A 21,792-nucleotide genomic window follows, 5' to 3' on the forward strand; every position below is an offset into this window, starting at 1 on the left:
GAGTGCAGGAGCCTGCAGCCCCAAGACCCCAGACCCCGGCGCGCGACAGAGCAGGGCCGGCCTCCTGCGCAGCGCTCAGGACTCTCGGACGGCGGGCCTCTCCTCGCCTTGGTGCCCCAGCCCGGCGAGTGCCCGCGGCTCTCTGAAGCCACTCGGCCGTTGCACAACTGCAGGCCATGCCTCCCGGTGGACACAATAGAGGACCCCAGGCACCCTGTTCCCAGCCCGTAGGCCCTGATGCTAGGGCATGTCGGTCCCTTCCTGGGCCTGCTTGCACAGACCTTTCTCTAAACACCTCGGAACGTTTCCCTGGGGGCAGGCTAGTATTCCCTGTTCCATGCTATTCGGGATAGGGCCAAACCCCTCTCATCTGGAATCTGCCACCCCCCACCCAGGCATTTAGGAGGGGGTGGGGCTTGTGACACTGCAGGGGCACCTTGGTTGTTTATCCCCTGCCCACCTAACGGCCCTCCGGGCGTTAGGTGGACTGAGCCCAGCTGGACTGAACCCAGGGTAAGGAGGGCAGGGAACGCTGATCCCTCCGCGTCCTGGCCCAAGCTGCAGGCTTGGGAGTGTGGGTGAGTAGGAGGCCCCGGGCCAGGCGAACCCCAGGGCCAGGCGAACCCCTCAGCCTATCGGGGGCAGGGTGGAACGAAGCGCAGGACACACTGCCCCTGCCTGGGATAGGCCTGTGGTGAGGCCCACCTCCGGCAGGAAATCTCCCCCGCGCGCGCCACCGCTTAAGGTGGACCAGCGGCCTAGTAGTGCTCTCGCTGGGTAGGCGGGACCAGCTGGACAGCTGGTGCAGAGTCTCTGGGAGATTGGGGCTTGGATCAGGCTCCGCAGCCTACCCAGTGAGGGCCAGCAAGTGGCTCGGTGCGGCCATGCGCGGTACAGCGGCCACCTCCTTTCGGTCAGGTTGTCACAGGCCCTGGGTCTCCTTGGTCTGGAAGCCCCTCCTTGCTCTTCTTAAAGCTCCAGAGGCTGCGGGTGAGCTATTTATTAAGGAATCTGTGATGGGGACCTGGCCACGGTGTTAATGCAGGTTGAGAGCAGATACGGTGATGGACTTTCTCCAACACTGTTGTAGCCTCTGGCCTGTGTGTGTGTGTGGGGGGGGGGTAGTCCCCCCTCCAGGAGGCTCAGCACGTGTGGGATGGGATAGCTCTGAAGTGGGGGGGTACTGAGGCAGTGGAGAGACTTAGCATAAATGTGGGCAAAGAACAGATCCCACCTGGAGGAGAGCCCTCCTCCTGGCTGTGCAAGTTGCCATTGCCCTTGGGACAGGAGACCCTTCAGCCAAACTGGGCCCCACCAGCAGCCTCACTCTTGCTCCTTCCCTTCTGCAGTCCCTTACTCGGAGACAACCCTGCCCCGTTCCGGTCACACAGCTTGAATGCAGGCCCACCCGTCAGGAGAGACTCCCCCACTGCACCCAGCCCCAGGGCCGTATTGTGTAGAGGTGCCAGGACGGCTGAGCTGTGGAGTGCCAAATGCTGGGCATGTCTCCTTGGTGAGGTCCCTGCAGAACGCCTGGACAGAGGGGAATCCCAGGTGGAATACACCCAGTGAGACCACAGCCCAGGCGTCTTCTCCCAAGGAGTTAAGATCCCAGGGAAAGGAAAGGAAAGCAGTTTCCCCAACCTGCAGGAATGGAAAGGTTGTGTTATCATTTCTCTCCATCCCCAACACCTTCAGCTCCTCAATTCTGGCTTACCATCATTGCCTGTGCCACAGGGCGCTCACCGGAAAATAGACTGGCTGAGGGGATCAAAGGAATCCCCCCTGGGTCCTTCCTTGTCCCAGTGGGGCCAACTATGGCACCTGCACGTATTCCTTTGCAGCATGTTCTGCAGTGTGAAGTCATTTGTAAATGCACCCAGACCAAGGACCACTCTGACCCCCGCCATACTGAGGGGCCTCCCCACTTGGAGACACATCTCCTTGCCTGAGAGGAAGTCCGCCTGGGGTTTTACATCAAATGGAAAGTTATCTTTTATTGGAGCCCAAAGCAAAGACAATGTGTGAAACATCCATTCTGTGCTCATACGAGTGTCTGACCACCCTTCCCTCGAGAATCAAGCCCCTGGGACCAGTCAGCCTCATGCATCCAACAGAGGCCCCACAGGGGAGCAATATCTGCCCTTTAAAGTGTCACAATTCCAATTCATCAAGACAGGCGAGGTGCACAAGTTTCAATGTCCCTCCTTGGGCGGGAAAGACCACTGTGCCAGAGCCAACTTCAAGAGCACCGCAAGAGACCTGTGCCCCAGGGCCTACAGCTGCCAGGACATAACAAAGCTGGCCAGTGAAGTCTTCAGTTTTAAGAGTGGCTTCCGTTAGAGGTGCATCCCTCAGAGGGAACAAGGACACAAGGTTTAAACTGGACAAAGATCACAAGACACCCAAGACCCACTTAGTAGACTTGGCCACACTGTAAAGCACCTCTGGTTAAGGTGTTAGTGGCAAACAGCCACAGGAGGCACATGTGTCCACTGCAGGTCAGCCTGAACTTGGTCCTCCCCTGCTAGAGGGTGGGGAGGCCACAGCTCCTCAGAGCCCTGGTGGACTCTCCGGGACACACGCCGTCACAGGTGGGACCATGTTTTCAAAAGCCTGCCTGCACACTTTTGAAAACCCTTCTCTCTTATTAGGATGAAGTCTACAGAGCATCCCATCTACAAGACAAAACCCCAAATGGCACTAACCCATTTGTACTCATCCTTTTATTTGAAGCTATTGCTCATGTCCACAATTTCACCCAGATGGAGACACCGGGAGTGAGTGGACAACGGGTTGGTTTTCTCCAGTGATGGCGGTGGGGCCAAGTTCTGCCTGAGCACTGCACCAGACTGAACATGGCGTGCTATAGGACTGACCTTTCCCAGACCCACCAAAGACAGCCTCGGCCAAAGCCTAGAGACCTGCTTGGCCTCCTTGAGCCAGAGCCAAGGAATCTGATGGTCTTCCTTGCTTTCTGCAAAACAAACAAAAAAATCCTACCTACCCCTGACCACAGGGCAAAAACACACAGGGTCTTTAGGAGGCAGAGCACATAGCACTGGCCTGCCCCACTAGCACCAGCTCAGACACACCATGGCCCCAGTGGCCAACAGCGGCCCAAAGCTCATGACAGAGTGAGTATGACAAGGGGGGTTGGAGCCAGAGTGCCACACCAACACACTGGGGCCAGCAGGAACCCCCACTGCTCCCAGGACAGGGCCGGCGCATACATGGTCCTGCCTTCCGTGCAGGTTTCAAATGTGTTGTTTATTCACTATTTTTGATGACTATAAATAAGTGTTTCCACTATGGAAAAGAAAGTTAGCACAGTACATTTTCATGACTGGGGAATGGATTCTCTGAAGTCATCTTCAATAGGGCAAAAACTTAGAAAAAAACACCTGACTGTTGGAATTCAGTTCTTTATATAAAGTCCCTTGTAAAAACAAAACAGAATAAAAACAAATCAAAAAGAAGGGGCAGGGCAAAATTTTAAAAAAAGGAAAAGAAAGGAAGGAAAAGAAAACAAGGGCAGAGGACTTATTGCTTCTCCTCAGCTTTCTCCTTGGTCTCATCTTCAGACTCCTTGCTCTCCTCCTTCACCGAAAGAGCTTCTAGCTTTTCAGCCACTTTCTCAGCCACTTTCTCACTTTTGCCCGATCCTGCTAGAACACAGGGGAACACGGTAAGGAAACAGAGAAGCAACACTCTCCCCAGCCCATGCTGTAAACAGATGCACCTGCCTCATGTGAGCCTGGGACACACTCCCCACAGGACAGGCCGCTGTTCTCCCACATGCCTCCAGACTCACCCAAATAAATACGCACTCACGCCTGGGACCTCGGTTAGTCTGCTCAGTTACATCTGGTCACTTAACATGGAAGCCATCATTAGGCCCCAAGTAGGAAGGTGACCATGAGGACCTTTCGAAGCCCATTCAGCCTCTGTAGGGCTCTAGTCAGACAATGTGACTTGACCATTTGCCCAAGTGCTGAAAGGTCAGGCAGTGAGCACAGACTCGGGGCCTGGATGGCCAGCTTACTCCCCAGACAGCTCTGTGTGTCTCCAGAGAGCTGTTATCACCCTTGACAGGTCAAGGGAGTCACAGCACCCAGGAATGTTTCTGTGGCAGACGGAAAAAGCACCCGCCTGGGACGGCAGCCGGGTACAGAGTGAGTCTGCAAGGAGGACGCCCACCCACGAGCACCACATTACCTTTCTTTTCTCTCTCTTCAATCTCTTTCCTGCATTCTTCAAACTTTGTTTTGAATTTCTGTGCATCTGCAAAAAGATGAGACTTCCTCAGAGCCCTGAGCAGTGAAGGGTACACGCCCCCCTGGGTCTGAAGAGCCAGGATTCACAAAGGTCCTGTACCATAACTATTTCTGATGTAAGGAAGAGCTGGGCTGTCTAAGATGGCCCTGGGCCCACTTTTGCCCAGACCCTGGGTCCTTCCTGAGGCTGGTGGCTATGCTGGACATCTCCTTCCATCTGACTCTGTAACAATCTGGGCACAGCAGCACAATGTGGTGGCCGGAGGCAACCAAGAGCCGGGGCCTCCTCGCCAGACACTCTGCTCTCCACTCATGCTGGAGTAGCTTCTGACAGGCACCATTCCCAGGGCAGAGAGGTCCACTCAGTGCTGGATGGTGAACTCCGCTGGGCTCCAGCACCCACCCAGCTCCTCCAGGGCCCACTAGACAGCTTTTGACAATCTAGGCTGGAAAGACACCCAAACAGGGGAGATGCCAGCCTCGGCCTGTGGATATCAGCACAGCCCCTGCTGGCACCCAGATATGGTACGGTGACATGCTTGCCCTGGGCAAACCAGCTGGCACAGCCTCCTTTGAGGTTAAGAGGAAAGTGCACTGCTCATGGACTGAGTCTGGGAGCAGCCTCGAGGGCACGTGGCTTGAATACACTTGAATCCCTTCCTTGAAGGGCCACCAAACAGCAGGGCAGAAACAGTCCCCACCAGTTTCCAATTACTGTCAATTCTCCCTGAAAAGCAACAGCGTTTCTGTTGGCAATTAAACTACAATGCTGTAAAGCAGGAAGCCTCAGTCAGGCAGGTCCAGAGGCCTGCCAGCTCTTCTCTTACTTTCAGCATTAAGGAAGCGGATGGCCAGCAGCTCCGGTTTGGGACGCTCATCGGCAAAATCGGCGTGGGTGTTCCAGACCCAGGCGCGGTCACTGCCCGCGTTTGGCTTCAGCTCCATCATCGGCGTGACTGGGAGAGAAGCACCATGAGGACAATGCCCACACATCCTGGCCCCTAGCTCACCAGCCCTGGCCACCCCACCACAGAAAGTCCCGGTAACCAACCCACAGTCTCACTTTGTGCAAAAAAGGGACAATATGAGGTCCGCCAAAGTCTTGTGAGATCTGAATTTTACCCAAACCTCTTTGAAAATGCTCCATGTTCACTTAAAACCAGGACCATCCTAATTTTGGGGAAGGGTGGCCTGCTCCCTGACCACGACACCTTGGTGGAGGTCTCCAATCCCAATGCAGACAAGGGCTCCAAAGCCAATGTGGCCACTCACGCACGCCCCACTCCTTGGTACAACCCCCAGACCAGGGACAGACGTGGACACAACGCCAAGCCAGCCCAGCCCTTCCTGTAAAGGGCATCCATCACATGGCCGTGGCCACATTCGACCACACCATCAAGGATCTGGCCCACTGGAGGCAGGGGTGAGCAGAGGGCTAGAAGCTAGGAAGTGGGGTGAGCACCCAGAAAGGCACATGGTTAGACACCACAGAAAGTACAGCCATGGCCTGGACACCTGCCCCATCTCTGCAGGCTCCACATAGACCCATGGAGACAAGGGAAACTGGCTCTCCAAACAGAAGCACCTCCAGTGCCCTGCCAAGCAGCAGGCCCCTTGCAAAGGTCTCTGGGGATGCGGGACGATCCATGTCCAGCCCCAGACACGTAGCACTGTCTGAATTAAGAGCAATTACCCAGCTCCTACTCAGATGCCCAACAAACCCACCACTGTACAGTGCACATACAGGTGACACAGATTCCTCCCACCATTAAACACCTGGTTTATCAAGGGCCTGTGGTTTGAACCAGGCCGAGGACCCACTTACAATCCACACATAAGTGACCCAGCGACCTGTTAAGGCTCTAAGAGAAGCATGGATGTCAGGAAGACCCCCGAGAAAGGGATTCGAATTGGACTGGAGGACAAGGACCAGGCCAGAGCAGACAGGCTGGGATGTGGAGACTGGCCCAGAGGCCAAGTGGGCAGAGGCGACTGTGGTACAGAGAGGTCCCTCCCGCCCTCAGGGCCTTTGTAATCCTTCCACATTACCCTGAAGAGCAGTTCCACTCTGGTTCCTGCCCGTGGTCACCCCACGTGCCCAGACAAGAAGCCTTGCCCTGTGGGACACACATTATACCCAGAAATGCAGACATGGCCCTGGACCAGGAACCATAGCCCAGGCTTCGGAAATGCTGGCTTCCGAAGACACTCAGAGCACGCAGAACAGCCCAGCAGTCAAGAGACTGACACAGCTCGGAACTTACTGTTGCCCCTTCACAGGCCAGGCCTCATGTGGCTTTTCCCGGACCTATCCCTTCACATATGGCGCCAGGGCTGATGCAGCACACCTGCCCAAAAGCACCCATCCCACTCCCCGGTGCAGCTTCACAGGCCCCGAAGGATGAGGCAGCCACCTTCTCCCTGCCCCACTGCCCTCCTGGATCCTCTCCAGGGGACACCCTGAGGGAACAGAACACACTAAAGAAAGGGAAGTCTGCCGCCCAGGCACCTCACAGACAAATGTGAGCAGTCACACAAACGCACTCACAGACCCTCAGGCTGTGAGGTGCCTGGACACTCGGGTACCAAGCCCACACTGGGACTCTACGTCCATCCTGCCTGCTCAGAATCCACACTCTCGTGGACTCTCTATAGGTCTGCTCTGAGCTCAGGGGTACGTTGGGAAAATTCATTTCCTATTTTAAATTCAAAAAGCACATCGTGAACCTGCACTCTATGTAACAGTGCCCTCGCAGGTGCCCAGCACAGCCCTGAAAGCGGCTCCCGGAAGACCCAAAGCTGTCCTCGTGTAGAACAGAACACACACCCGACGGGCCACCTACTATAATGATTGGCGCATATCTTCAGGGTCTTATCCCTCCTCATGAGGAGGCGGATGGTCCCTTTCTCCTTATGCTTCAGGAGCTTGACGTCGCCAGTGCCTCGTTCCTTCCATTCTGGGAGATCGTTCTCTGAAGCAAACCGGAATAGCTTTGCCCGCCTTCAAATAAAGCCATTAAGCGAGAGCTTAGACGTACAAAGAGGAACAGATATATGAAACTTTTGCTTGGAAAGAACACACATTTTCTGGGCAATAAACAAATGGCTGTACCTGATGTCTCGACAAACATTCTTTTCTTTTCTTTGTATTCTAAGAACTATAAACCAAAACATCAGCAGAACAAAACAGCCCAACAAATTCTAAGCGATGATAAAAAAAAATTTTTCAGTCACGTTTTCTAACAGATCCGACCCCTTGGCAAAGTAGCCCACGGGAGTCTGTTGGGCATGTCTGCCATTAGGGTGGAGGGGCTTCCCGGGACCGATAGGGCCACAGGGGCAGCATGGAAGCAAGTAGAAGCAAAGGACCCCTGCCCTCCTCAGGGCTACCCTTCCTTCAGCTGTGAGATACCTCCTGTGTCTCCTTGGCCCCCAGCCCAGAGGGAGCTACAGGCCTCAGCTCAGGCCACCAGGCTCTGGCCCAATACCTCACCTCCCTGCCCAGAACAGCACCTCACACCGGGCCCATGCAAGGCCCTCATCCCAGCAGTCCTGCCCTAGGGCTCAGGCTAATGCTTCCCTCCCCCACTGACCATCCTGCCCTTTTGCTCCCCATCACAGGACCCCAGCTCTGCTGGTACCTTTACTGAACAACATTCTGCTCTCCCAAACTCAATTCCATTAAGGGAGACGATGTTCTCACAAGGACACCTCCAGAGCTTTGGCCTAGAGCCCCAAGGGCCCAGACATAAAGGCCCTACTTGCTGGCTTCACTTCCCTCAGGAAGGACTCGTGTCTAGGGCACCAGGAGCACTTCCCACGTCCTGTGCAGGCAAGGAGGTGACAGCAATAGCTCCACCAGCAGTCCTCACTCTTGGGAGGAGCCAGCCCCTCGCTGCAGCATCATTTCTGGACTGAGCAGAGACCTGGAGAACCAGTGTTTTCAGGGCAATTCCACCACCCTGAGACCAAAGAGGGGTTTGCCACCTTTCCTTTCCCAGGCCTTTGGGAGTGGTGGGGAGGGGCTGGTCTCCCCAGTCTTAACCTGGTATCTTGGATAGATCTGAAGAGGGGCAGGCGAGTCCCACAAGCTTGGACAGGGGAAACACTACCACCTGTTACCATTAACTTGTAACCAAACCTAGCATTTCTTGCAATCCTGAGCATAGGCAACAGGCCACAGGCTGGGCAGGGCTGTGACTTTGTTGCAGATATCTCAACAACATGTTGCTAGGGCAGGCACTGCTTCAAAATAACACCTGCACTGGAGCTTCTCACTGAAGGCACCAAGAAGCACACTTAGAGTAATTTTTAAAAGTAATCTTGATAATTGTAATGCCACACACTTTTGTTCATAATTCCAGGCACTGATTTTGTGCATTAAAAACATAAATCAGGGATTCACAAGCTACAAACTGCCAAAATCCATGGCAAAAATATTAATAATAATGGTAGTAAAGATAGAGACTCCCTGTTCAACCAGGGGAAAGGGGCTGTGGGAGTCAGCCGAGACACGCAGGAAAATACACCCCTGTGAACACAGCAGAAGTGACAGGGCTCTAGGGAGTGTCTGTGCCCTCCACTGCACTGGCCATGGGGCAGCAGTGGCACCCACTAGTAAGTTACCTAATAAGTGGATTCTAACAGTAGCCTTGATTTCCACGTAGGATTAACCATCACACAAGTCTAGGCCCTTTCTTCAGCCTCACTCCAATTAAAGGTCAGGCCAAGAACTTGACACCCATGAAAACCTTAAATTGCACCTTCAACTAACAATATTTATTTCTGAAGTAACATCAGGTTACTTACATTTTGAAAAGCTCCTCCTCATCTTCTTCCAGCGTTTTAATTTCTTGCTCGGGAAGAGAAACTATAGGCTCAAACTGGGGGTCGTGGTTGGACTCATCTGCATTCTCGGTGGAGGTATCATGGTCCTCATGGGTGTCCTGTGGAGGGAGGTGTGGAGAGGTGACTGCTGGTAGTGAGCATGGCCCGCAAGCCAGAGTTCACCAGTGCTGGAAGTAGCCATTCGTACTGGTGAATGGCCTCACCCCAAAGCAAGAGATTAAGCCCACAGCCTTTCACACTAGGAAAGGTTTGCATGTACGGCCACGTCCAGCACACAGTGAGACGCTGGACTTCAGCACCGTCCCCCCAGATGCATCAATCATATTTGACTGGGGTGCCTAAAACTCAGCCACCTATTGGTGGAATGGCCTGAGAGAAACTGCCCCATCTCTTTGAGCCCCCGTTTTCTCATCTATAAAATGTGGATAGTGATACTGCCAGCTGAAGATCAAAGGACACAATGAAGGAAGAATTGAAGAGGGCCTCAAAGACAATTTCACCCTTAAAGCAAAAAACAACCCTAAGAGTTTTTACTGGCTCAGAAAAATCTGTGCTCTTGCTTACTAGAAGAAGAAAAAGTTGGGACTGCTAGTTTTACACAAAATTCACAGTTCTGTCAGCACCTTTATGTTGCTTCAGAAGCCAAGTTGGTAAGTCAAAAGAAATCATACAAATAAAAGCCATAAAATGCTAGTCCAGTTTAGAGAACTAGAGAGCACAAAGGATCTTATGTTAGAGCCAAGTATTACAGGACGCGTGGCTTGGTGAGCTATAAAGCCAAAAGAAACCAGGGCAGTTCACTACCAGACGTAAGCCGAAAAAGAAAAGATAAGCCTTCGCTGCTTTCCTTGGTTGGACAGCACTGCGGCTCAGCCAGCTCACCCAAGCAGCCACCACGCAGCCAACAAAGCCGTCCCCTCCCTGGGTCGGCGCGTCCAGTACCCGTCCACCCCGCTGGAACGCGAGAGGTCCTGCCGCAGAGGCCTGGGGCGGATCGAGACTAGGACAGAATGAATGAAGTGCTGCGCAGATGATGGGAAGGAGGGATGCATGGTCTTGGTAAGAAGCCCGCAAGTGGGCCGAGCAGAGGAAACCCGCCACCCGCCCTGCGTCCCTGGCAAGCGGTGAAAGGAACGCGAGACCAAGAAGTTGGGGCGGCGGGGCCGCCCCACGTCCTGATGGAGCTCGGCCGACCACCCGGGGCCGCCCCAAGGTCACGCGGGCACCCCGCAGCCCCCGGACACGAGCCCGCGCCCCCAGGCCCCAAGCGTCCCAGTCTCGAAGGCCTCGAACCCCCAGGCCGCGCTTCCCACAGCCCTACCCCGCGCCACCGAGACCCCAAACGCCGAGACCGCAGGCCAGCGGAGGTTGGCGGCGGCGGCGCGGGTCGCCCACGTGGCCGCCAATAGCGGCCTCGGCCCCCCGGCCCCCGCCCAGTTCCTGCCCGGGCCCAGCCGCACCTTGGCGGCCGCCATGGAGGCGCGGCGGCGGCGGCGGCGGCGGCGGCGGCGGCTCGGCTGGCTTGGTCGTCGCTGGCTCCGCGGCCTCTCTGCGGCTAGTCGTAGTTCCTTCCCTCCGCGTCTGGCGCCGGCGCCTCCCGCCCGCCCGCAGTTCCCTCCGCCCCGCGACCCGAACCCTGACCCCTGACCCCAGCGGCGGGAAACGCGCCGTGATTCAAAACCAGTGCAGCTTTATTGGCTCAGGCGACGGACAATCTCATTGTCCGGCCCGCCCCGCGCTTCCCGCCAAAACGTCCGCGGCGCATGCCTGGCCCGCCCGGCAGCTAGGGGAGCGTGAGCTCCCGGCGGCCTTCGCGCGCACTTCCGCCCCACGGCTGCGCGCACCCCTCGAGCTTTCGGAAGCAGGCGCCAGACACCGGGGTCGGTGCCGGCGCACAGCGATGACGTTGACGGAAGCTAGGATAATAGACACGCGCCACCTAGTCTGCACGAACTGGCCGACGGGATCGCTGCCGGCGGGGAGAGCGGCGTGCGCGGGGCCTCTGGCGGGCGGGAGGCGTACCCCATACCCGAGACCGTGGACCTGAGCACCTAGAGTTCGAGTCCCACCCACTCCCTCACGGGGCGGGACCGGGGGCGGTCTCTCGGCGCCGCTCCCATGCTCTGAGCGCCTTCTGTGCGCCAGGCCCAGGCGGCACTTGTGAGGCTTCCAGTCCAGGCCTTGGACGAACTGGACGATGAATGATAAACTCGACAACGAAGTAAAGTGAAGGGAGATCCTAGCAAGAGACGCGGGGCCGAGATGGCGGACTGCGTGGGAGGGGATGGAGGTGGGGGAGAGGTAGGAAACCCGTGGGCATGGGGAGTTGAGCTGGGAGAGGAAGGGAGGGGGGGTAAAAAGGGGTAAGGCTGGGTGTTGGATGCAGTAATGGAGGTTTGGGTGTGGGGCCGGGGAGCCTGGACGTTCAGCCCTCATCCTAGCCCTTCCTGTGTCCACTCAGGGCCCGGGGCCAATGGAGGGCTGCGACCAGGACAGCAGCAGTGCTCTGGGCAGCCCTGCAGCCCCCGCCCCTCAGAAGGAGAAGGAGGAAGAGGGGGCTGAGGCGGCTGCAGAGTCAGGGCCTCAGCCTGGGCTTTACAGCTACATCAGGGACGACCTATTCACTTCGGAGATCTTCAAGTTGGAGCTGCGGAACGTGCCACGCCACACCAGCTTCAGCGATGTGCGGCACTTTCTGGGCCGCTTTGGCCTGCAGCCCCATAAGACCAAACTCTTTGGGCAACGTCCCTGCGCCTTTGTGACATTCCGCAGTGCCGCCGAGCGGGACAAGGCCTTGCGTGTGCTGCACGGTGCTCTCTGGAAGGGCCACCGTCTCAGCGTGCGTCTGGCCAGGCCCAAAGCTGATCCCATGGCCAGGAAGAGGCAGCGTGAGGATGAGGGTGAGCCACCAGCCACATGTGTGGCCGATGTGGTGACTCCTCTTTGGACCGTGCCCTACACAGAGCAGCTTGAGCGGAAGCGGCTGGAGTGCGAGCAGGTGCTGCAGAAGCTCGCCAAGTGAGTATGGGCACGGTCACTTCTTTGGCACTGGAGCTCTGCTCAGCTCCATGTTCACTCAAGCCCATCCTGTGCACTGTACAGACACTATCAGGGTCTGCACATTGTCTTGGTGAGCTAACCAGTAAGACCCCCGAGTTACCAGTGGGGATAATGAGGTCCCAAGGGAGGTTCTGGGTGCCTGCGTATTTGGAGAGTGATTGGAGATGGGTTGGGAGCAGCAGGCTGAGTCTAACCCCGGCCCCACCTCACCCTGCAGGGAAATTGGGAGCACCAACCGTGCCCTGGTGCCCTGGCTGCTCTCACAGAAGCACAAGCACAACAAGGCCTGCTGCCCGCTGGAGGGAGTCAAGCCGTCACCCCAGCAGGTCAGGCCCACAAACCTTCACCCCATGCTCTTGAAGAAGCTATCTTAGCTCATCTCTCCCATTCCTCCTGCTTTCCACTTATTCCTCATACTTGTCACATGACTGCTGGTTGTTGTCAGCCTTGTCCCCTGGACTGCCCGGCCCTGTGGGGAGCTGGGACCTCTCACTCGTTGCCATCTCTCACTTCCTGCCATTTTCCCTCCATGTACAAGTGGGAATGCCAGGGTAAGGTCAGGAATGTCTCTGTGCTTCCCTCCACCTGTCCTGCAGACCGAGTATCGTAACAAGTGTGAGTTTCTTGTTGGCGTCGGGGTGGATGGGGAGGACAACACGGTCGGCTGCCGGCTAGGCAAGTACAAGGGCGGGACTTGTGCTGTGGCGGCCCCCTTTGACACCGTGCACATCCCCAAGGCCACCAAGCAGGTGGTGAAGGCCTTCCAGGATTTCATCCGGTGAGGACTTGTGGCTGGGCTGGGGGCTCCGGGATGTCCGCCGGCGGTCTGGGAGCAGAGGGCCGGGTCCTGCCTGGTGGGTGTGGCCGGAGGAGAGAAAGGTAGACTGTTCTCCCAATTCTGGTCAGCATGGGCGGCAGATCTCATGGACTCATGGCCGCTCATGGCTCCCACAGGTCCACTCCATACTCGGCGTACAACCCAGAGACATACTCAGGCCATTGGAAGCAGCTGACCGTGCGCACCAGCCGCCGAGGCCAAGCCATGGCCATCGCCTACTTCCACCCTCAGGTCTCAGGCAGGGTAGCCCTGCTGCGGGAGGGTGTCCCGGCTTGAGTGGGCTGCATGCGACACAGTCTCACAGGACCTTCTCTACTTTCTACTCCAGAAACTGAGCCCTGAGGAGCTGGCAGGACTGAAGGCCTCCCTGGCACAGCACTTCACAGCAGGGCCGGGCAAGGCCAGCGGGGTGACCTGCCTGTACTTTGTGGAGGAGGGACAGCGGTGAGGAGCCTGGTTAGGTGGTGGGCTGGTTTCCTGCCAGAGCTGGTGACACTGACCAACTGGCCCTACCACCCATAGGAAGACTCCCAGCCAAGAGGGCCTGCCCCTGGAGCACGTGGCTGGGGACCGGTGCATCCATGAGGACTTGCTGGGCTTGACCTTCCAGATCTCTCCTCACGCCTTCTTTCAGGTAGTCCAGAGTCCCTGTATCTTCATAATGAAGACACAAAGGGACTCTTGATGTGACGTCAAGATGTAATAAAGGCAGTGGGCTAGGGTGGTGACAAGTTGTTCACCTGCAGAGGTCTAGGGGAGAGCATCAAGGGCTGTGAGGCAGGAATGAAGTCTTTTGTACTAACTAGGCCCTCGTGACGAGCGTGCTAGAGGGCCCTATATGGGGTGTAGGAGTTGGCGATGCCAGGGCTCTCTTGTGAACTGATGGCGTCATCCATGCCTGATGCTGCTATGGGTGGCCCCACACATCTGGCACTCAGAGTTCATAAGTTGGGGGGAAAAGGGGTCAGCATCAAGTTGCTTTTTAAAGGCAGGGCCCTGGGTGAGGTTATCCAGCATCTCGTGTATGGAGGGGCAGTTGGAGGATTAGCCCCGAGGCACTTAGGCAGTTAGAGGTGGGGAAGGGGTGGGAGCAGGAGACCTAGAAAAGGGGGAGTAAACCAGGGACTGGGCCACAGGTCTCCTAGCAGGGGCGGCTGACCTGGGAACCAGGACTGCTCTGACATCCTGAGTGGTACTGGCCCACCCTCCAGGTAAACAGCCCGGCCGCGGAGGTGCTCTACACAGTTATCCAGGACTGGGCCCAGCTGGACTCTGGGAGCACGGTGCTGGATGTGTGCTGTGGCACTGGCACCATTGGCCTGGCCCTAGCCCGGGTAAGCCCTCCTGCCCCAAGCTGAGGACACCCTCTGCCTACCCCACCCACGTGCTATCACCACTTCGTGACCCCCACTGACCCCCATCTGAAAGACTGAGAGGTTAACCCCCAGCCTGTCCCAGAGCCTCTTCTCCGCCCCATAGTGCCTCCTGCTACTCCCCTCCCCAAGAAGCCCCCAGGGTGGGGCAGGGCACCATCAGTCTGTGCCCTTTCCTCACTTCAGAAAGTGAAAAAAGTCATCGGGATTGAGCTGTGCCAGGAGGCTGTGGAGGATGCCCATGTGAATGCCCGCAACAATGGTGAGAGCCAGTGCACCACAGTGGGCAGTCACCTCAGCACAGCACCTAAATCTTACTTCATGGCTTCTAGGGTCGGGGTGAGGGGAGGGCAGTGTGCAGAGCACAGCAGGGTTCCTACTGTGTCCATGTGTGCCCGTGTGACGCCTGGGCTGCCTGACAGAAGCACAAACAGGCTCCTTGGCTAGAGGTTTTCTTAAGGTACCTCAAGTCAGGGGTTTCAGGACCGAGGGTGGGTGCGCGGGGTGGTGTCCTGGGTCCCAGCAGGGCTGCTGTGCTGTCCGCAGAGTTGAGCAACGTTGAGTTCCACTGCGGGAGGGCCGAAGACCTGGTGCCCACCGTGGTGAGCAGACTGGCTTCTCAGCAGCTCGTTGCTATCCTGGACCCGCCTCGTGCTGGCCTGCGTGAGTGGCATCCATTTGGGGATGACAGGGAAGAGGGTAGTGACACTGGCTGGCACACCAGGCTGTACAGCCTCAGGCCTGATGCCCATGCTCACTAGCCACCCACCCCCCCATTCCTCCTTGAGGTGGGGACGTTTCCCTGAGGGAGTCTTATCTCCTCAGATTCCAAAGTGATCCTGGCCATCCGCAGAGCTGAGAACCTCAAGCGGCTCTTGTATGTCTCCTGCAACCCCCGGGCAGCCATGGGCAACTTTGTGGAGTGAGTGTGAGGTGGGGGCCCGGGGTGGTTGGGGCCAGCACCCAATGCCCTTCCCCCCACAGGAGCCCCAGCCACTGGCTGACCTTGACTGCTCCCTTCCCACCACAGCCTCTGCCGGGGCCCGTCTAACCGGGTGAAGGGCACCCCCTTCCGGCCAATCAAGGCTGTAGCCGTGGACCTGTTCCCGCAGACCCCCCACTGTGAGATGCTCATCTTGTTCGAGAGGGTAGAGCACCCCAATGGCACAGGGACCCTGGAGCCATAGGACCCTCCAGCCCAGCCCTCACCAAGGCCCTCAGATGACAACCAGCAGGAAACGGGGACTCCCCCTCTTCTTAGGTCCCTGGAACAATAGAAACCAGCCCTCCCAGAACAGGGCAGAGTGCATCACGATCAGAAACTAAGGAGCTCCTCAAGTCCTTGCCTCACTGCAAGTGCTGAGAGGCAGGAACCAGCAGGACACGAGACCCAACTATCCCACCCAGGGCCAGCTGGTCCCTGTGGGCCATGGGCTCCAGCAACCTCTCCCTCACACCCCCCCCCCATTCTTTTTGTAAGAGCTGGGCCTGGGGGGGGGGGCGGGGGACAGAATAAACAACTGCTAAACTACCAATGTTTCTGTGATGAGAACCCAGAGCTTTGGCACACAGGGGCTACTCTGCCTGCCACTACAGGTGCAAATGGACAGAGCTAAGAGGGGACCCTGGACAGCCCACGGGGGTTAGTCTAAGCCTCAGCCTTGGTTCCTGCTAGCACCCTGCCAGCCCTGGAGACAGTCAAGAATCAACTCAGCTAGGCCTGGGTGTTGGGCACTTCTTCCAGCATCTGTGTGGCAGAAGTCACAGCAGAGCTTGCTGTTTGATGACAAGTCTGGTTTTATGCTTAAACCCGGGGAAAAAGATTCAGTTCTCATGGCCAAGGGCCAAGTGTAAATGTGTAGTAGAGAGTACAGGGCAAGGGGCTGGCCCTGTCTACCTAGTCCCCAATTTTCCTGCACCAACTGAAGGGAGGACCCGCAACGTCATTGCATCCCTAACTGGCCAAGCCCTGAAGGGAGGCCACTTCCACAGTGACCAAAGAAGGGGCCAGATTGGGATGCTGCTCAGCTGCTTTAAGAGCAGCTGTGTCCAGGCAAATGCCCAGCCCATCGGGGACTGCTCCAGAAGTTGCGGCCAGTTGAGGGTTTCCAAGGGCTTCAGCCTCCCATGGTTTAAAGAAAGAAACATCAGTCAGAATCTTTTGGACAGTTTTGCTTTATGCGTCCAGACAATCAATGCTCACTGTTACAGCCATGGCCCAGCTGTCACCTGGGAGGTACATGATGCACAGAGGTGGCATCAGCACAGGCTCTCCCTGCCCTCCACCCCCGCAGCACAGCTATGTGCACACAACACTCACACCCATACACAGGACAGAGGAAGGACATGGGGAGGCTGCAGCGTCTCACCCACTTCTACTAGTACGTGTGCACAAAGCTTTGGTTCACAATGGCGCATCTGGCTGTTCTAAGGGCAAACAGTCACGGTCAAATGATTATTCACAGCTGCAGAGGAGGCAAGACAGAAGCAAGTGTCTAATTACAGCAACTTGATTTGAGAATTTTGTTATAAAGGTCAACACAGAAGCCAACCTTGGTCACATATGTGGTGAGGGAGGGATACACTGTAGGTGGCCTACAAGGCTGACACTCTTCCTGGAAACGCCATCAATACCATCCACGGGGGGTATGGTGGAAGATGGGCACACCCGAAGAAGAATGTGACTACAACCCAACACTGGGCTCTTGCATCTGGCAGTGTGCCAAGATCATGATACTCTGAACAGGAGCTGGGAAAGGAGCCAATGGCTGACCACCACTACCCTGCATGTGAGGATAACCCAGGACCCCAAGCATACCCACATTCCATGGGACTCAGGGCAGGGTCACATCTATCCCTGCACCTGTCCACAGGGGCCACCTGGAAAACAAGCTACTGGTCAGAGAAGCAAACTGGTCACCAGGCCCAGCTGGCTACACAGAGCAGTTGCCTTTGAAACCCAGTGAAGCCTCAGTCATGGGAGCCGGACAGCCACACTCTCCATTCGCCTGCGCCAGCCTGGAGAGGTGCCAGTTTGTGATTAAGAACGGGCAATTGCACTGAAGGTTCTTGTTTTCTCTTAAATAAATCCACGTGCTAAAATGCATTGTTTATATCTGCTACATGATTCCAAATCTATCTTCTACTCACTGTAAAAGTTTCTTTCCAAATGCTAAAATATCATAAAAGCTTTAAAAATTGAAGGGTGGACAGGTGGGGCTTGACTGTGCAAAAAGCTTTAGTAAAAAGTTGCCAGAAACCAGTGAAGGTGAGGGGCCTTGGTGTCTAAGAAGGCGAGTTTTTAGGGCATTAAGACTTACTCAGAAAAATGGACCTCACCCCAGCCCAGGGTCAAAGCAATAAGCCAGGCGGAGACTCGCACTGGCTGAAGAAGAATCACCTTGACAGTTTGCCTGCAATCTCTGAAAATAGTTCTGATGCTAAAATTGTGTTTAAACCAAAAAGGTTTGAAGTATTCCTTCCTGTTATAACATTTTCAGAGAAAAGGGGAAAACACAGGAGGCAGGAAAGGGCATGGGGTGCCAGGTGTGCCTTCTGACCAGGTCCCTACAGTGGCCCAAAGGAGCCCTGGTTACAGGACGCCATAAGACTTGACTACCACTTTCCAATTTCATCTGTCATCCAACTATCATTTCTTGTCAGTGCATGTTATATACTAAAATTCATGAAAACCTTCATAAAACCAGTCTGCAGCAAGCAGAAGTCCACAGCTATCTCCAAGCTTGGCTTCCACATGTACAGGCAGGCTGAGTTGACGCTTGAACACGTCCACTCAGACCTGCGGGCAGCCCCAAGGAAACAGTATATGGCCCTGGCTGTCCGGATGTACCAGAGCCCCACCCCTCTGGCCCCGACCCTCAGACATGGGGCCTCGGGAAGAATTTAGATTGAAGGCGCAAGGCTGCAGAGCAGTGTGTGGTCTCCCTGGCAGCGGAGCTGGCAGCCCCCACACTCGGCCTGCCACCTGCCTCACACGTCCACAGTGCACAGGGGCTCGCCACCAGGTTGGGCAGACGCCACAATAGACATCTTGGGTTTCTTCCGTGTCTCCTCCTAGAAGAATAATGAAAGTCAGGGATGCTGGCGAGGTGGGAACATGCAGCTCAATCTCAGGCAAGAGGCTCTGGAGAGGGACGGGTGTGTGTGTGTGTGGGGGTAAGTCTAGCAGACTGGAACCAGACAGCATCTGGAGTAGGAGGGCACCCCTGCTCTGTGCTGCCAGGCTGGAAGGAAGCAGTAAGGCCTGAGAAGTGGGCTGGGCAGGGGGCTTGGTGGAAGCGTCTCCCTCGATGCCACCACAAAGCACTGCATGCTGGCACTTTCCTGGGAATCAGGACGTACACCCAAAAGAAGGGCCAAGGAGATCACAGCCACCAGGAACAGGCCACCTGGGTGGGTCCTTCTCCCCACCCCCACCTGATGGCAGGAACGAGGCATCTCCTGGACCCAAAAGGTCTCAGAAACAACAACAGATACCTCCTTCAGGGTTTACACAGACCCGGGCTGATAACACAGCTGAAAAGTCCCAACCCAGAGGCCTCTCACGTGGGCGGCTTTAGGAAACTGCATGGGGGCCCAGCCCCACCCAGGTTCAATTGTTCTGTGAACCACACTTCCCCCTCCCCCACTCACAGAACTGCCTAGGACTCCGGGAGGAAGAAGTCCAGGATGGCAGTCTGTCACCCACAAGGACCCTGAGTCAGTGCACTAAGACAGTGGCCTGGCCAGTGCACTGTCCTTGCCCTCAAATAGTCAACACCGAGTGGGGACCCAGAGTCAACACACAAGAGGCCAAGCCCTTCATAATCATAGGCCAAGGCTGCCAGATCTCACTGACTAAAAATACAGTGATTTGGTACAAGTATCATGAATGCTGACGCTCAAGGAAAAGCAAATCTCATCTGGAAGGATTAGGGCTTTCTGCGTGCTCAGGCACTGCCCCGGCATCAGAAGCCAGGGCTGGGTTCCTAGGCCACAGCTTTCCCCCCACAGCTGCCAGTGTGACACAGCTCGGTGCCCCTCCCCTGCCCTGAAGGTGAGGGGATGGAGGGCACGGAGGAGCCACGCGCACGCTCACCCTCTCCTCAGCCAGCCTCTTCATCTCCTCCTGCAGCTTGCTCAGGATGTGGAGGTTCGGCTTGTTCTTCTTGGCGAACTGCTGCAACTCAATCACACTCTTGTCCGAGGTCTCCTGGGGAGCACAACGCCGCACTCTCAGAACTGCCCCGGGGACCAGGAGCTAGAGCTTAATGACCCCACACTGGTTGCCCCACTCTCAACCTGCACCTGGTGGGCTGATGCAGAAGCAGAGAACGTGGCGTAGTCCACGCTGCCCCCACTGCCCCATCCTCAATAGGCAAAGCCACGACTTCCTCCCCTCACGGGGCAAAAGCACCCTGGAACCCAGCTGTCTCCGCTCCTGCCCAGGCACAACAGGGAAGCTGGACATGGCCTCAGACACAGCCATCGACCAGGCACTCACTGTGCTCAGAGCCCTAAGAGTGTAGTGCCAGGCCCTGGCTGGGAGGCCATCAGCCCCAGTAGCTGAGCTCTCTGCATGCCCTAGACTTTCAGAGCAGGATCAAACTGTCCTGACAACCCCCATCTCTTAGGACGGCTGCCCTGCCTGGGGTGCCAGACCCCACTTGCATTCCAAAAGCTGCATGCTGGGCTGTGCCTGCGCTGGACCCCTCGCCCTCCAGCTTGGGGACAATTCCCACCACAGGCCAGAGTGGGCTTTCTCTCCCTCAATCTTAGCCCGAGAGGAGGCACGGAAGGAGGGCATGTACCAAAGGCAGAGCAAGCTTCCTCTGCATTGCACCTGAGTTTTCTCAACAACACACACCCTAAAGTTCCTCTGAGCACCTTAGGGGCCCGTCACCTCCCGTACCCTGCCTTGTCAGGCCCAGATGGAGGACCTCTTCAGGCATGGCCCGAAGATCTCCAGCACGGTCCTCGGAGTCACCACCTGCAGTCCCCACCCTCTACACCAACCACCCTTCTACTTACTGGGGTATCGATAACCCAGACCGTTTCTGTAAACATCAGGAAAAATCAAAAATGTCAACTCACCTCCCAGTACTTCCCTCCACCCCACAAAGCACACAAAACCTAAGGGTATTGGTTTAAATCTTGAGATCTTGGTAAAGCAGCAGAAACAAAACAGATGGCACACACAGGCTGTTGAGTTAAAAGCTGACTGATACTCGTGGCCGGCAGAGCTGCCCTTGCATGCTCACTCTCCAATGGCCACTACGCGGCCTCAAATTAGCACAAGAGTTCCTGCCACTGCACTAAGGGCTCCGGGCGGGCAGCATTCACCACCTGCATCTCCTGCCTCTCCAGCCCCCTCGCCACAGTGCCAGAGACAGGCCCAGGCCCCTTGGCCATGGATTACCCCCACCCCACAGTCACAGGATGGCCCAGCAGAGAGCCCAAGAGAGGCAGCCATGAACAAGAGCAGAGATGCCCGACCCTGTCCCCATGACAGCAGGACCCCAGACATGTACTCCAGGATTGGGAGAGGGGTCCCATTACCTGTTTGACCATCTTGCTGCTTTCACGGCCATACATGCGCAGTAAAGACCCCCAGTTCTTGACATGTGGGTGCAGCAACTGAAGGATTTTCTGAGAGGCCAATTGTTTCCCAACTCTCTTATTCTTACCTGTGAAGAGGGAGAGGATAGGCAGAGGCAGTCACAAACATCCTGCTGTCCACATGGCCACCTGGCCTAGACAGGAGCTCACCTGCCTTCCCCCCACTGAGCTGAAGGCACATTCTACAGGAAGGGGGTGAAGTGCTCCAACATAGCACTGGGCACCGGCATCTCACCACCTCAGTCCAGAACTCACCTCTACCCCACTTCACAGAACAGCCCACCAGAGGCTCCAGGAGGTCAGGACGTGACCAAGGTAGATCACACAGCTTAAGAGGCCTCCCTCCAGCCACAAACCCGTTATTTCCAGACACACAGACAAGCAGCAACAAAGCGTCATGAAGCATGCAGCCTGAGGCTCCTTAGAGGCAAGCAAAGGAGGAGGGCTCTACTGGAAAGCCCACAGGAGTTTCCAGAGGGTGTGTGTGCTTTGGAGGTTTCTAGAGGGGAAAGGCAGGACTGGGGGCAGAATAGATCTGGAAAACATCAAGTGCCAGCTGGGCACTCTGGTTGGATGGACTGAGGCTGGCGATGCTCCCATACTGAGCCTCCTGGCTCCGAAGAGGGAGTCCTAGTGCCAGGATCCCTCGTCTGTCCCATGCCCTGCCCACCTGCTCAGGAGTGCGTCTCAGCGGGACTGGTGTCTGCTGGAGCGCAGGGCACACCGGGTCTGACTGTGCTTCTGCAATTTCCCTTCCAATTTACACAGCACTGGTTTT

General features: G+C 56.4%; 3 protein-coding genes and 1 non-coding gene across 10 annotated transcripts in view; 1 reads left to right on the forward strand and 3 right to left on the reverse strand.

Annotated features, from left to right (window-relative positions):
- Positions 1-3,251: 3,251 nt before the first annotated feature.
- RANBP1 (RAN binding protein 1) lies at positions 3,252-10,756 on the reverse strand. Of its 2 annotated transcripts, none has more exons than XM_019755910.3 (6): positions 10,586-10,756; positions 9,087-9,223; positions 7,121-7,278; positions 5,105-5,233; positions 4,219-4,284; positions 3,252-3,665 (listed from the first exon to the last, which is right to left on the reverse strand). In XM_019755910.3, exons 1-6 carry the CDS (start codon positions 10,598-10,600, stop codon positions 3,544-3,546), a joined length of 627 nt encoding a protein of 208 aa, XP_019611469.1. In that variant the 5' UTR covers positions 10,601-10,756; the 3' UTR covers positions 3,252-3,543. The 2 variants fall into 2 exon arrangements, with proteins under 2 accessions (XP_019611469.1, XP_019611468.1); XM_019755909.3 differs by having other exon boundaries at positions 3,252-3,668; positions 10,586-10,746.
- Positions 4,059-4,185, reverse strand: LOC141569310 (small nucleolar RNA SNORA77). Its single transcript, XR_012492810.1, has one exon. It is a non-coding gene; the product is annotated as a small nucleolar RNA SNORA77 (small nucleolar RNA).
- Positions 10,757-10,915: 159 nt separating the features above from the next.
- TRMT2A (tRNA methyltransferase 2A) lies at positions 10,916-15,927 on the forward strand. Of its 4 annotated transcripts, none has more exons than XM_019755904.3 (12): positions 10,916-11,426; positions 11,587-12,143; positions 12,403-12,511; positions 12,782-12,963; positions 13,140-13,254; positions 13,352-13,467; positions 13,546-13,657; positions 14,235-14,357; positions 14,583-14,658; positions 14,943-15,059; positions 15,222-15,318; positions 15,427-15,927. In XM_019755904.3, the coding sequence occupies exons 1-12, from the start codon at positions 11,388-11,390 to the stop codon at positions 15,581-15,583; spliced, it is 1,800 nt and encodes a 599-aa protein (XP_019611463.2). In that variant the 5' UTR covers positions 10,916-11,387; the 3' UTR covers positions 15,584-15,927. The 4 variants fall into 4 exon arrangements, with proteins under 4 accessions (XP_019611463.2, XP_019611466.2, XP_019611465.2 ...); XM_019755907.3 differs by having other exon boundaries at positions 15,509-15,927; XM_019755906.3 differs by having other exon boundaries at positions 10,916-11,346.
- A 626-nt stretch (positions 15,928-16,553) lies between these two features.
- DGCR8 (DGCR8 microprocessor complex subunit) overlaps positions 16,554-21,792 on the reverse strand; it is a 34,968-nt gene continuing 29,729 nt past the window's right edge. For all 3 annotated transcript variants that reach the window (XM_074321885.2, XM_074321884.2, XM_088800867.1), the window contains 3 exons: positions 20,955-21,082; positions 19,495-19,608; positions 16,554-18,470 (listed from right to left, as the gene is read on the reverse strand). In XM_074321885.2, the coding sequence (XP_074177986.2) occupies positions 18,387-18,470; positions 19,495-19,608; positions 20,955-21,082 (326 nt within the window). In that variant the 3' untranslated portion in view covers positions 16,554-18,386. The remainder of the gene's footprint in view (positions 18,471-19,494; positions 19,609-20,954; positions 21,083-21,792) is intronic.

The sequence above is a fragment of the Rhinolophus sinicus genome, chromosome 9, assembly GCF_057876585.1.
Source record: "Rhinolophus sinicus isolate RSI-liver-muscle chromosome 9, RSI-T2T, whole genome shotgun sequence".
Classification (NCBI taxonomy): domain Eukaryota; kingdom Metazoa; phylum Chordata; class Mammalia; order Chiroptera; family Rhinolophidae; genus Rhinolophus; species Rhinolophus sinicus.